The 15,000-nt window shown below is 42.7% G+C and overlaps 2 protein-coding genes across 5 annotated transcripts in view; both read right to left on the bottom strand.

The window, feature by feature from the left end:
• LOC121681508 (dual specificity protein phosphatase 8-like) overlaps nt 1-6,565 on the bottom strand; it is a 51,233-nt gene extending 44,668 nt beyond the window's left edge. The window contains exons 1-2 of the mRNA XM_042061272.1: nt 6,432-6,565; nt 3,539-3,886 (exon numbers count right to left, since the gene is read on the bottom strand). Of these exons, the coding sequence (XP_041917206.1) occupies nt 3,539-3,769 (231 nt within the window). The 5' untranslated portion in view covers nt 3,770-3,886; nt 6,432-6,565. The remainder of the gene's footprint in view (nt 1-3,538; nt 3,887-6,431) is intronic.
• Nucleotides 6,566-8,531: 1,966 nt separating this feature from the next.
• ptpn5 (protein tyrosine phosphatase non-receptor type 5) overlaps nt 8,532-15,000 on the bottom strand; it is a 23,885-nt gene continuing 17,416 nt past the window's right edge. For all 4 annotated transcript variants that reach the window (XM_042061278.1, XM_042061276.1, XM_042061277.1 and 1 more), the window contains 2 exons: nt 12,794-12,907; nt 8,532-12,430 (listed from right to left, as the gene is read on the bottom strand). In XM_042061278.1, the coding sequence (XP_041917212.1) occupies nt 12,337-12,430; nt 12,794-12,907 (208 nt within the window). In that variant the 3' untranslated portion in view covers nt 8,532-12,336. The remainder of the gene's footprint in view (nt 12,431-12,793; nt 12,908-15,000) is intronic.

Here is a 15,000-nt window from a genome sequence, read left to right as displayed (position 1 = left end):
ACAGTATTAAGTAATGAAGTAATACATAAATCGTGAATTAATTCATGCATGAATTCATGATAATTCATGTACCCTTTCCGTAAAGTGTTCCTTTCTTCAGCTATGAGGCGCAAACTATACATTGGAATGCACTTCTTTTCTTCTTTCTTGTTTTGGATTCAAATATGAACTGATTCATTACGCTATTAGGCGTCTTGTGGGCTCTCGACCCACAGCCAGGGGATTTCATACATGCCACAGATAGCTTGACGCCGGTAAGCATGTGAAATGCAGTATTTTGTGACACAATAAAGTAATGTTTAATTAAAAAAAAGTGGTTAATACACAAGTGTGGCCGATACACGGTATTGTTTTGTTTTGCATAAAACACTGTCGTGTGGTTTGTACAGAATACGTCTTATACACAGAAAAATTACGGTGTGAAAAAAACATGGCCGATGATTACATGTGCAGGCACAGTGAAGTGTTCAGATATACCATTACTACAAATATGATGACTAGAATGAAATAGAAATTCCTCTGTGAAAATGAAGCATGGCTGCAATAAGGCCTTAATCTCCAGACCCCTATGACTTTAACTTAATAGGATTAGGCCATTGATTCTGGCACCCACAACGCACTTAGACAATTTTTCTCCAAGTGGTGTTAAATAAAATAAATGTTCCATGAGAAGCCTGTAGTTAAGCAATTACGTCTAAAGAGCAGTGGCCCAGGAGCAAGGGAGATGGCCGTCCTCCTCGCTGACTCCAACAGGTCCAAGACTTCACTGGAAGTGTTTACCATCTCGAGCCTGTCTCTTTCTCTTTCTGCCCCTGGCATCACACTCCCTCACAGGCATGCCTTTACGTGGGACCTGGCCTTGTCTGACATGACACACCACCAGCCTGTCCATGGGACACGGTGTTGCTGGGCAGTTCATCTTCGCTTTCTCACACACACACACACACACACACACACACACACACACACACACACACACACACACACACACATTTACACACACATCACACCACACCAAACACACACACACACACACAAACCACACACACACACACACACACACACACACACACACACACACACACACACACACTCATACCTGATGTACATATATACAGAACATACGTACGTAGTTGTGAAAACACACTGTAGGCTAAAAAAGGATTTCTGACAGATGGGAGACCCTACAGGATAACAGCTCACTATATCATACAACATGTCACAAAACATCCATCTGGTTTCACTATATCATACAACATGTCACAAAACATCCATCTGCTTTCTGAACTTGATCTGGATAGCTGGGAATGATTCGTCTTCTCTGGTCCAAAACATGAACAATAAACTAAAGTATATCTCATAAATCTGCACAGAGCAATATATAACAGACATTGTGTTGTGGATCTGTGTTCTCATGTGGTTCCCTTTGAGTTCTCCATGTCTCTCCCTCAGGCAATGGACATGGAGACTCAGGTGCAGAGAGACACTTTATGACATCCCAGGAGAAGACACAAAGCTGTGTGCCATTTTTAAAACTTTTCAACAACACCTGTCTATTTAGGCCGTCTGAATTATGTTTACTACTAGCTCATGTGCCCACTACTTTAGATATTACAATTTTTTTAACCTTCTCTTCCATGAAAATAAAAGCCCACAGAAGATATTACCGTCTAAACGTAGGCGGCTGCTGTAAGTGCCTGCGTCTGAGGCGGGCAGCCCTGAACTTCCTGGTAGAACAGCACCCGGGGTGTGGGCGCGAGTGCAATGGCCGGCGTTGCCCAGCTTGCAAAAGCCGAACCCACACAGAGCTGCTGGTAGCCATACAAAGAGGATGATGTCATGCGAGACGGGTCACAAAGAGCACACACTCCACCCCCGATGTTCCCTCCCTGTGTGTGAGATAGAGTCAGCTTTATGTGGGCCCGCATTAGTAATCGCGGGTATTATCCTCTTCGGAGAGGATACACACACACATACACACACCAACTGAATGGGGGATTGGGGTGCACTGGAGAACTTGACCTCTTTGTTTTTGCTAATGCAGATAAATGCATTTTTTATGCATAATGCATATTTTGCTAATGCATGAGATAAATGACAACATGTTTATTTATAACGTATGACGTATCAGCTTGTTTGTTGTACTCATCTCCAAAAGCCTCTTTTCAGACTTTATTTGTGTTCTTTACTATTATTTAGGAAGCAACATACTTGACAGTAGTGGTAGTGATAGATACATGGTGGTATAGGTCTGTAGAAGGATGAGTAATATGCGTCCGACTTTGATTTTGCTCCAAGAGGAAATGGAAATACAAAACTAGCCGTGACCTCAGACTGACTTTCAGCGAACTGGACTTATCAAATTCAAAAAGTATTTCCATAGAGATTACTTGAGTTAGCACTTACTAAAAATAGTGTGACATATAGTGTGAGAGTGAGGTAAGTTAGAATGAAAAAATATACACATGGTTGTAAGCGGTTGCCTACTTGTATGACGTATTCTAATGTCTCACCAATAATTGCCCAACTGTAAACATATCTCTGGCTGACATGGATGGCTACATGGATTTTCTTTCTTTACAGGAACTTTTGCGAAACAGGGTGCCAGCAAAAAATGAGTCATGGAAAAAGACATAGGACACACAGGGTGGGTCGGGTGTCCGTTACAGAAACCAAATATAAGGAAGTGGAATATTATACTTCAGTCAATGCCAGATGCACACTAGGTGACACCTTGGTGAGCGAATGCCACTACTGTAAATCAGTCCAGCGTCAGAAGCCTGAGCAGGGAGCGGGGTCACCGTTACCCGTCATGTTGACATCTCTGGACCACTGAGGCGACTGTGGTTTTGCATAGCCATTTGCTGTCAATTTACCCTTTATGCAATGACAGGTCACCCCGCAGAAGCCGTGAAAAATGACAAGTGACATATGCCCGTTCTTAGGTTTCCAACTCTGGTGTGTTTCAGTGTCAATCAGGCATCTGCAGATATATTTCTGATGGAAAAATATGTCCCATTCAATACAAATGTCAAACTGGAGGGAAGGCTCTTGTTTCAAGGCCAGACGTGTGCAATAAACTTATTTTGTCTAATATAGCACTCTGGAAGATCGGGTGTGCTGCTGTCAACAAGTGTGAAATCATAGCATGTGTTTAAATCATGTTGGGGACTTTCAAGGCTCAGGAATTCTGTGTGAGGTACAGCAAACAGCCACACGGGCCAGGGGAATACCATGCTAATAGCACACCCATAGGACAACAAGTGTCCTAAACTGAAAAATGTATTTCTTTGTCATAAATATTTTTCTTTGGCGTATATTTCCCCACATGCTTCCCACCAAATTAACAACAAAAACATCCTTCAGCTGTTCATTTGGTGGGTCGCATACAGAAAAAAACATTTAAACATACCGGTATGTTAATGTGTCTTCTGTCTTTTTGGACACACTTACACTGTCTTGCTTTATAAGCACTTAACTCTCCTGTGTAGTTCTTATTGTTTGGACAAAGCTAACCTGTCACTAGTGCCATATGTACCTTTATCTTTCCATTGGGCTGCAGGAGCTCAGCGACGGACACCTTGTCCTGTTGGAGCCTCCTCTTCACCAGTTTGGAGCAGCACACGTTGATGGAGTTCAGCACATGCGACGCGTTGTACTCAGAGAAGGTCCGGCTATCGATGACCAAAGTCTGAGTGGCTCGCCTCTGCAGCATCCCGGCCAGCCTCTGGGTGTCCACAACCCCCCGCTGCACCTTCACCCCCGACATGGCTCTTGTCTCAAGGGGACGCAGAGTGGGCTGGACTGATGGCAGGCACAAAACGTGGAGGAGGAGAGAGGACCTAGGTCTACTGGTTGGGCGAGGAAGTCAACATCTCCATAGTGTCTGAAAGAGGGGAAGGAAAGAAGGAGAGGAGAGAAAAGAGAGTAGAGGATATACAGGAAAAGAAGAAAAAAAGAGAAGGGCAGAGAATATGTCACTGTAGTGCAAGACATGACTTGGGCACTATGTGACAATAGTTCACAGTCTAAAATCAAAAGTCAAAATTGTGGACTTGAAACATGTTGAAAACAAGTTCTAGAAAGGATGTATCTACCACCTTCCCTTATCCACCCCAAATGTCCACATTTTATGAACTTTCAATCCACTTTTAAGACCTTCCTTCAGGAGGTATTTGTAAATGTCAAATGGTTAAGTATAGTAAGTAAGTATATATACTCTTTTGATCCCGTGAGGGAAATGTGGTCTCTGCATTTATCCCAATCCGTGAATTAGTGAAACATATTCAGCACACAGTGAACACAAATTGAGGTAAAGCACACACTAATTCCGGTGCAGTGAGCTGCCTGCTACAGCGGCGCTTGGGACGCAGGCTAGGGTTAGGTGCCTTACTCAAGGGCACTTCAGCCATTCCTACTGGTCGGGGTTTGAAACGGCAACCCTCCGGTTACAAGTCCGAAGCCCTAACCATAGGCCACAGCTGCCCCTAGAACTGGTTAGTAAAGACTGAGGCCATGTATAAGTATATATACTTTTTTGATCCCGTGAGGGAAATTTGGTCTCTGCATTTAACCCAATCGGTGAATTAGTGAAACACAAACAGGACACAGTGAACACACAGTGAGGTGAAGCACACACTAATCCCGGCGCAGTGAGCTGCATGCTTCAACGGCGGCGCTCGGGGAGCAGTGAGGGGTTAGGTGCCTTGCTCAAGGGCACTTCAGCCACAGCCCACTGGTCGGGGCTCGAACCGGCAAACCTCCAGTTACAAGTCCAGAGTGCTAACCAGTGGGCCACGGCTGCCCATGGCTATGAGCATTTAAGCTTTATTACTAAGTCTGTATGGTTGTGTGTCTAAATTGAATGAACTTTGAATGACATCAACTTGGATGCAATGACTATAAAGTAAAGGAAACAACTGCACAGTTACAGGCTTTTTGCTAGTGCACAAAGATATAAGCTATTTGTGGTCACAATCATGAAGCTTGATGTGTGTGTGTGTGTGTGTGTGTGTGTGTGTGTGTGTGTGTGTGTGTGTGTGTGTGTGTGTGTGTGTGTGTGTGTGTGTGTGTGTGTGGTATGTATGTACCTGTGTAAGCATGTATGTTTGTGTTGCTAACCATGTATCAGTGCTGCTGGATCACACCAAGCAAAGGGAGAAGGCAGTGCTCTCCTAGCAGAGTGGAGCAAAGGAGCACAACAGGCTGATGCTGCAAGTGAGCTAATGGCGTTGTGTTGTGTTGTGTTGTGCTGCTCCGCTCTGCTCCTGTGCTACAGCTCAGAAAGTAAACAGCCTGAGAGGCAGGCAGGGAGGGGCGAGACAGCGCTGCTATGAGGGAACCTGACAGTCAGAGGGAACAGTACACAGCTCTATGCTCGCCTTGCTAAACAAGACGCCTGAAATGCTGCAATAGTGTCTACCTCTCCATCTAGTATAAAATATCCTGGTGATGTATTGCAATGATATTGCAATGACATCGAATGGAAGCAGTTTACACATCCAACATATCAGCATCTTTACTACTGAAATAACCATGGTCTTTGTACACATTTTGCTGAGATGGTATGCATCGAGTGGGCACGGTGTGAAAAAAAGTCTCAAATGTGGTCTTTGTAGTACAAAGTAGGCTACCAATAGGGGGGGGGGGCATCCCAGTCAAGTTTTCATAAACTAGTGCATTGTCAAAACTGTACTTTTGTTAACGAATGCATACATCATATGAGATTAATCCTATTAAGATGATCTTCTGTTTGGAGCAAAAGAGGTCCCATTGACATAACGGGATGGTTGTTTTATCTAATGTCTGAAACTGCTGAGCCTATAATGACAGTGCTGGAGACCAAAACAGTCCATGGGGTGACATCACAACAAGGTGCTTTAGAAAGGAACAGCACCAGTAACAGACCAAAGCAAACAAACACAGACTTGCACTGCCACTGAGCTCACCAGTGATCAGCCTTGCCTTATCAAAACTGCTGTCTATTCTCACATGTCTCAGTAAATAGCAAAGATAAATCCCATTTTAGAAACTTTACTTGTTCAAGCTGTATGCTGATGTCACCATGTCAATACTTAAATCTAATTATCAGCAAGAAAACAAAAATAAACATGTTTAAAATAAGTATGCCTACAGAAGAAAGTTCATACCATTACTCAAACCTAACAAGATGAGTTCTAAACACAGTATAGTTCATAGGCTACTCTATCTTGCACATTAATCAACAACACAACATGCCAAGCTTATAAAGAACATGGACACTTCCAACGTCGCAGAGGGCAGAGAGCATATTTTTAAATAGTCTTACAATACGATATATACCATGACATTAGAGACTTTCACTGCTCGTCAATTTAGCTTGATCGAGACAAATGAGATGGAGTACTGAATATTAAACTAAAGCTATGACACATAAAAATGATGAATCCTACCTTGTTGGATGGGAGTGGATCAGATGAACGCAGCATAAAAAACTCGATGAATAATTTAGATTTGTTATGACTTACAGAACATAGCAAGGGTAGCATCCCTACGAAGGGAGGTCCCCCTCACGATAGAATTGCGGCACTGTCAGAGAAGAGTACAGTCGCAACACGCAACGTAATCACGTTGCGTTCTGCGGTAACTAGCTCCGCCACCATTGAAGCGTGGGGCGAGATGAATGATGGGTCATAATTGTAGCCTGCTTACTGCAATAGGATTCTTAACTTATTCTTACAGTAATAATAGTTCCTATGATATATCTGGCTGGTATTCATTATTCTGCATTCTAGTAGTGTCCAGCCCAGGATAACTAGGCTATTGGGATTTCTGTATGAAATTGTGCTGGAGACATGTGGGTGACCGAGTCCGCAATAATAAATTACAGTGCATAATTTAATTCTTGCAAATATATCCTAGTGATGTAAAGCTGAGATAGCCCATATTAGCATAATAATAAGGGAATAGTTTATCGGTGGACGTTTTTTGAAGACAACCAATCTGCTTTTACAGGGAATTTTACTGGACAGGAATGTGTACAATGACAGTTCTCTTGAGCCATCGATGAGGTCATGTACTGGGAGGCGTTGAAAAAAAGCGGTGATGTCACTTTCGGCCAATCACAAATGACTGATTCCGGAATTGTAGGCTGTGTTGATATGTGAAACAAACAGGATTATAATGCAAGCAAAGTTGTTTTCGAGCTCTACACTCTTGACATTTAGGCCACTAAATTCCCCATGAGTCCATCAGTCTGGATGCTCAAATGGCTTGTAGCCTAACCTACTCACAAACAGACCATCAGTTTGAGTGTCGAATTTCTAAGGACAATATATGCTGTTACGTAATTAGGTGCCGCTTTTAATTATGTTGCGTAATTATGTTTCAGTTCTTGTTTACTTCTTTGATTTTTTTTTATGCTCTCATGTCCTTAAACATGCGGTGCGCAAATTGTTTCATTTGCTTAGAGCACTATGAGTGAATGCCTTGTTACTTTTCATATATATTTAATATAAAAAATAAATACAAATAAAGAAATAAATATATATATATATATATATATATATATATATATATATATATATATATATATAACATGTATATATATGCTATATGTTTAAATACCTTACTATTTGTATCTATTTGTATCTTACTGTAATAGAGAGTGTTACTGAGGTGTTCCACTAGGTGGAGACATACCTACACGGTAGTTTGGGGAGAATTGAAAAGCTGTACACAGTAAGGCAAGAGTCTGTCCATGACAGTAGACTATTAACTAAAATATATTGATGTCAAATAACCTATTGGTTCTATTTGAGAAGAGAGATTGTTTATGATGTAGCCCTAACCAGTTAAATTCGCAAGAGGTCTTCTGAGCCAGTGCTCCAAACCACTGAACATCAGTGAATAAAACGGCATGAATGGTGGATATACTTTATCTCATCAAAAGAAGGCCCACAGTTGGACATGACTATATAACATGACTGGCATGACAAAACTGCAGGGTATCATAGCCTTTTCTAGTGGAAACACAATGTGGGGATTTAATGGCTTTCATCTGTTGCAGGCGTATTAGCTGAGCCATTCATTCTATCGTTTGAAATAGTAGCATAGTAATTGGGTGTCAAAGGAAAGGCATGATACAATGAAAGGGTAGGATTCTCCTCCTCTCAATAGGGGAGGCCTATGATGATGCCAATAGTGATGATGATGATGATCTTTGCCAACTTCTTTATAGTTTTTTAGTACCATAAACATATAATAAAATAGATACTGTGCAATAATTATCCAAAGATATCTTAGCAACTCTACACTGAAGAGATTGTTGCAAGCCTACTTTGCATAGGCCTACAGGTTGGCCATCCCTGAAAACCACTCAAATAATGCACACAGCACTATGCCACCGCAGCCTTCCTCATTCTGTTACCATGGTGATAAAACAAGCTGAGAAAGATATTGGTTGAAATGAAACAAACAAGAACTGGACTTTTCTAGAACGTCACTGCACATTGTAATTGATGCATAATTTTTGCATGGAGAACAATCAGTGATTTTCTTTGATAAATACAAGTAGCATTTTATTTTAAAGATCAAGCAATAACCAATCGTACAAGCCATGAAATGGTCAATTCAGTGGTTTTACATTCTATGTAGGTCTTTCACAGCATGGACACAAGGCATCTGATTAGGCAATGGTTAAAAAGAGGTCCTCTGCCATTTTAGGATCCATTAAAATTGATTGGGATATAATGATTATATCAAACAATAAATATTCAAATAAATATAAATACATACATAAATAAATAACAGACAAACATATTTCAGGTAGTTCATTGGAGATATTTGAAGAAAAAAGGAACATTTCAACATAACAGAAGTGAATACATGAGGCGTCGCCTCACATTCCTTTGAATGCTAAGAATCCATCACAACATTGCCAACAGCAGAGCACCTGAAGTGTATTTTATCTCACAGGCAGAGGCTTGATGTGGAAGAGAGAGAGGGGGGAAGTGTTTGCGGTCGCGTCGGACGCACTCGCTCCAGCCCAGGGTGAACAGATGGCCCGGACAGATGGAGGATTCTGGGACGGAGCAGGGGGTGATGAGCGGCCATCTCGTCCAGGCCAAGTGCAGAGAGAGGGAGCTTGGCAGCAGTGGACGGCAGGAGGAAGTGCTGGGTGCCACTCTAACCACCCACAGCAGTACTTCCTGTTCAAACCACCATGAAAGGCTGAGTGTGGTCTACTCTGGATCTATTATTATTAGTCGGCCTTGAAGAGACAAAGCTTACCATGATAACCCTGGCAAAGGCGTAATAAGCATCAAAATGCCCAGGATTGTTCATAAAATTTCCTGTTGGTATAAAAACTGGAAATAAGTTGGCAATCTTGTCCTTTGTATGTTATTTTAATCTAACTTCAACAAGAAGGACGAGACGCAGAAAGCTGCAACGGCATAAATATGAAACATGGATACAAATTGATGTTTGTGTGTATCTGCTAAGACCTTCATTTTATGTCTGCAAAGGCAACAGTCAATCAGCTGCAGTCACGTGATTTTAAGACTGCTGCTGCTGCACTTTGTCTGAGTAGTCCACTTTGTAGGAATTAGCTGGATGCAAACAGAGTATATTTATAAGATTAGCATTTTCAGTATGGTGTTGCTGTGGCTCAGTCAGCTGAACATGGTGCAAATAACACCAAGGTCAAGGGGTCTATTTCCAGTTTGGAGCACTTGCACCAGAACAATAGGCATTCATTCTATACGTCCAGTCTTATCGGCCTAAAGTATCCTCTACTATGGGTATACTGTAAATGTACTCTGAAGAAAGTCTTTGGCAGTGTACAGAAACCGGGAAATGTTGGCAATGCTGCAACAGATAGAACATCAAAACATAAACCAGTTAGAAAAAAAAAACAAAAACAATGCTGTCATTCCAGATTATCAAACACACTTATCATAACACTAAAACATAATATAAAGCAAATATATGAAGTCAACGTCCGTTGGACTGAAACAAACCAATATAGTAAGTACAAAGCACAATGATACACTAGTAGTAATTAATAGTAATTAATTACTTAATTAATTAAGGATACAAACAATTTCATTAGACGTGGACGAAAATAAACAATTTACATTTAAAAGACAGGTCATGAATTTCAATGCAGTAACAAATCAATCAGGTGGGGGGGAAGTGGGGGTGGGGGGGGGGGGGGGTTCCACTGGCATCACTGGAGTGACCGTTAAATGAAGCCTAGCCAGCGATTCCCTCCTCCGAGTGCTGTGCACATTTCCCCTCGTTCAGTCTCGGCTCCAGTGAGTGGCAGAGATGAGGGATGGCACGCCGCACTGGATGCAGATTACGCAGAGCGCCGATACAATGTCTCAGAGTCTCTGTCGGAGTCACTCACACGGACACAGTTCATTGTTGACTTTGTCATGCAGACTGGGAGGGGGAAGAAACATCTGAGCAAAGCTGTCAGATCATTTGATAGAGCTGCCATCTAGAACAATGCTTCTGTCTCATTTTGCTGCCAATGATACACCCAGAGAACTAAACGGGTAAGCTGACTCACATACAAATTAAGTCCAAGTCAATAGAAGAGAAACAGGCAAATCAATAAAAGATCAGTCATTGATCAAGTTACAGAGGGACACCTGCAAATCCAGGGTCTGTAAATCTCCTGCGATATGCCACACTCTCGCACTTCCATCACAGAAGCAAGCTGTTATGTACATGGTTAACAGTAGTTGGATATACAGTGTACCGGCATTTTGATCACATAAAATCTTGAGGTGCAGCATCAAATGTGTGTTCAAGTCAAGTGGAACACCACCAGGAACAAACGCAACAAGCAGGAGAGTCATGGACAGGAAGGCATGTGGACAAGACCAACGGACAGACACTGAGTAAGGCCATTATGTATAAAATACATGTGCTAGATTAACCTATTCCTTGAGACCAACCACAATGCAGGCTGTCAATGTCTAAAAAACATTATAGCTTGTTGTAGTTAATAGCAGGGCGTCCTGCCTGTGCAGTTGTAGACATTCTATAGGAGAATTTGGGTGAGGAGAGCCGCTCTGTGCCTCTCCAACAAGCCACTCAACAAACCATTATGAACTAATACTGCACATGCTTGAGACTGACTTCTCTCAACTAAGAAAGACATATTTTATGATACGCACGCACCCATGTCATCATATCGTATTAATATGCTCTCTCTCTCTTTCTCTCTCTCTCTCTCTCTCTCTCTCTCTCTCTCTCTCTCTCACGCACACATACATGCACACGTGTGTATTTGCTCACATGTGTATTTGCACACACACACTCACACACACTTGCACTTACAAACACCCACAGACACGCACACATGCAGACACACACACAAACACACATAAACATACGCAAACACACAATAATGCATTCACTCTCTTGTAGTGGAAAATTGGCATCAGTGTTGACTATGTTAACTATGTACGTATGTGTGTTAGTTTTGCCCTGTTGAGACCGATAGACGTTGAATGTTTAGGCTCTAAATCCTTCAGTTTTTTTGGCTGGCAAACAATACTGCTGCTCTGCCGATAAGCCACGCAGCACGACAACCAGATTCTTATGAGACCCATGACCACGGTCAGTCTCATAACAAACACGGCGGTAAAAAGACTAAGAAGGTCGAGATTGTCCCTCTGTGATTTTGTTCTTCTTCATCTTCGTCCTGCTCCATAGTGGATTGTTGTTGTGCTGTGATGACACACTGAGATCTGGTTTGTGACGCATGGCCATCTACCCTTCTTACATTCGGATTGAGAGAGAGTCCGGCAGCACCGAGGCAATACCTCATACCAGTGTCAGGCTTTGGGCTGCGAGGCAAGGAAGTCTTTGGGGATGTGCGCTGATGGCATCCAGGGTGGAGTCGTTGAGCTACCCTCTGTCCTCAGTGTTCCCTCACAGGCTTCATGAAGTCAGTGCTCAAAAGGGTGGGAGAGAAGGTGGAGGGAGGGGGGGGGGGCAGTTCAAAAACGAATGCTTCTCTCTGGATCATGTTTGCTGATGAAGCTACGCAAAAGAGGTGGTTGAATGTGTTTGGTCAGGTTGCTGGAATGACTGTCGATCGCGTGCTTCCTCTGAATGCTGATGAAGTGTCTCGATCAGAGTTGGTGTGTTTCGGAGGTGCGCCGCTGTGGTCAGGGCTGTGGGTCAGGGACGATGGGATGCCATGCGGAGGGTCAGGCAGGTCTGTTGGAATGGCATGCAAGGCTGGATCTGATGTAGTGCAGACGGGGCAGAGAGTGGGCAGACGGGGCCATTGGTCTGTGAGGAGGGACTGGACGATGCTGACGTCCGCCATGTTCACTCCTCTGTCTGGTAGGACTGCTGCTTCTCATACAAACTGAGAACGTGATGAACAAACTGGTACTGCTCAGCTGTCTGGATCATCCCGCCCCTTGAAGCCAAAGACAGTTGACTTCAGTTAGACAGACAAAATGGAGGAGAATATTTGGTAACACTTAACCACGTGATAGTCTGCCTACAGAGACTTCACAGATGGCTGGTTGATATTTAAGTTCAGCCTTCAAAATTGCAGTTGAACAATTACTGTAACATCACCTTAACCAAAACAACTTCTAAATAGTTTGCTTAATCTGAGCATCTTGTAGATGTAGATGGTCCATGGGAGACCATCCAAGTAAAGTGTGACTAAATGTTCATTAATTAATTTACACTTTCATCATGTTTGTCAAAAAATGTCTGAGACTGTAGTGTAGTTGTTATTGAGCTGGTGCAATGAGAGTGGGTTTGGGTTCACCTGTCTAGGCGCAGTTGGCTGGTTGTCTTGAGGATGTCTACCACCCCTTCATTTCTCAGCTGCTTGCAGAGGATGCTTGTGGCAATGAAACAGCCAGTACGGCCGATGCCAGCGCTGTAGATCCCAACCAGACAAATAAACAAACAAACAAACATGCAAGAGAAAAACAACAACAACAACATATTGATGAGATTGTGATCTAAATCTGTCGGCTTATTCTAAATCTGAACTGGCAAATGATCCACCGAATCGTATGCAAAAGAAAATGTTGTCAACCACTTTTGGATAGAACCGTGGACAACGACCACAACAAATCATTCCTCCATCCTGCCTGAAGGGAACATTTTGTTTTTGACAGAACAGCAAACTGAAAGGTCATCCAGTAGAGGGTGGACAGTGGGGGTGTTGGGAGCTAGCTGGGGACGGGATGCTATTAGGGCAGTGAGATCGGCAGGAGGCCCTGGGAGGCCTGACAGGACTGGCACTAAGACCCTGCAGCTGACTTTTAAAGCCCTCCATCAACACATGACAAAGCCCTCCACCAACACATGACAAAGCAACTCTAAGCTAAGATGTGACAGGGCACACATGATGTGCACACAAACACACACACACACACACACACACATGATGTGTGGTCAAAAGAAAACACGGGAACATACAATAGTTATACTCTGACGCGCCTTCAATCATGTTAGCAATCAGTCATTTCACATCGCTGGTAAATACAAAAAATATTTTAGAATGTTGGAAATGTATTAGGAGTTGTGTCAGCCACAATTCAAGCTTGAATACTATTCTATGCACACACACATTGCTGGAGTTCCAAATGTGGTAACACTTAACCACATGATAGTCTGCCTACAGAGACTTCACAGATGGCTGGTTGATATTTAAAATTGCAGTTGAACAATTACTGTAACATCACCTTAACCAAACCAACTTCTAAATAAGACTGTTTTTGTCTTCTTTGCCTGCATTTTCAGCAAACCTATTAAATGGAATGATTGGAAAGTATGGCGCTAATAGGCTATGCCTTACACTTTGCAATTAATTCTGCATGACTAAATTTGTTTAGGCTTGTAGTCACATTGTTATGAAACATCATGCCTCTTAGTAGCGTCTGCTTTTATCTAATCATTAAAAATGTGTTAATAAACTAATTTATGTACGTCATGACCTTAAGCATGCTCTGAGCCAAAGGCATGTTCCAATGCATTGCTTCCAGTGTGTCTGGCACCCAGAAAGGCCCTGCCATTAGTGTCCTTGAAGAGAGGTGACATTTGAGGGTGTGTTCACCAAACCTTCTGCAAAGAGTGTGTTTCTTTGGTCCTCCATTTGTAATGTTGTGGTCTAAATCTGCATCAGTGAATCCACACAAAGTAAACAAAGATGGCCCCACCCTTGTGATCATGGCAACTAAGGTTAATAGAGATGGCAAAAATCTGTTGCAAAAGAAAATACTGTGAGATAGGCTCAGTCTACTGGGCTAAAGCCATGCGACAAGTTGCGAGTTGATCTCTAAATCCTCAATGAGGCATAACGTTGAGTGCGAGAGAAAGGAGAGACATTGAATTGAGTTACGATCAGGATCTCTGGGAGTGAAAATGACCTCTCATGCCCCAGCCCTCACACAGCGGCCTTCATCAGGTGAGTCACCCAAGGCCACTCCTGCCCAGGGCCATTTTCACTGGCACATTTCATCTGTGTCAGAGCCTCTCCACACCCGGGAGTTAATGCACAGTCCGCTGGGTGACCTCGGGCCGCGGGCTGGTTTGTAATCATGGCTCCGGGAAGCCACATGGAGTTAGGGGAAGATGCTGGAGATAATTTTTTTTGACAGGTATTTTCCGAATGAAAGCCCCAGTGTTGGATTCCTCCCCAAGGACTACATGGGAGATGTTGAAAGGCTTCACAACATAACAGAAGTTGAATATTTACAAGTTGAAATAATGCGATTTAACAGCAATAAGCAATCTTGCGCACCCTTATCTAATACTAGACTGTAAACAGTGCCTGTATGCATCTATCATCGCAACTTATTAGTGGCTATAAAAAATGAAATATACTTCATCTTTTAAATCCAATTCTTTTCTTGCACTTTTTTTTTGTCTTGTGTTGCACTGCACTTTCTGAAGCCTTGAGCAGCCTTCCAGTCTTCCAGAAGCCCCTTGCATTATTTTATGTCCTCCACCTAAAAGACATTT

This window comes from Alosa sapidissima, chromosome 14 (genome assembly GCF_018492685.1).
Source record: "Alosa sapidissima isolate fAloSap1 chromosome 14, fAloSap1.pri, whole genome shotgun sequence".
Taxonomy (NCBI): Eukaryota; Metazoa; Chordata; class Actinopteri; order Clupeiformes; family Clupeidae; genus Alosa; species Alosa sapidissima.
The sequence above is the reverse complement of the archived record's forward strand: the minus strand, read 5'-3'. Positions and strand labels throughout refer to the sequence as shown.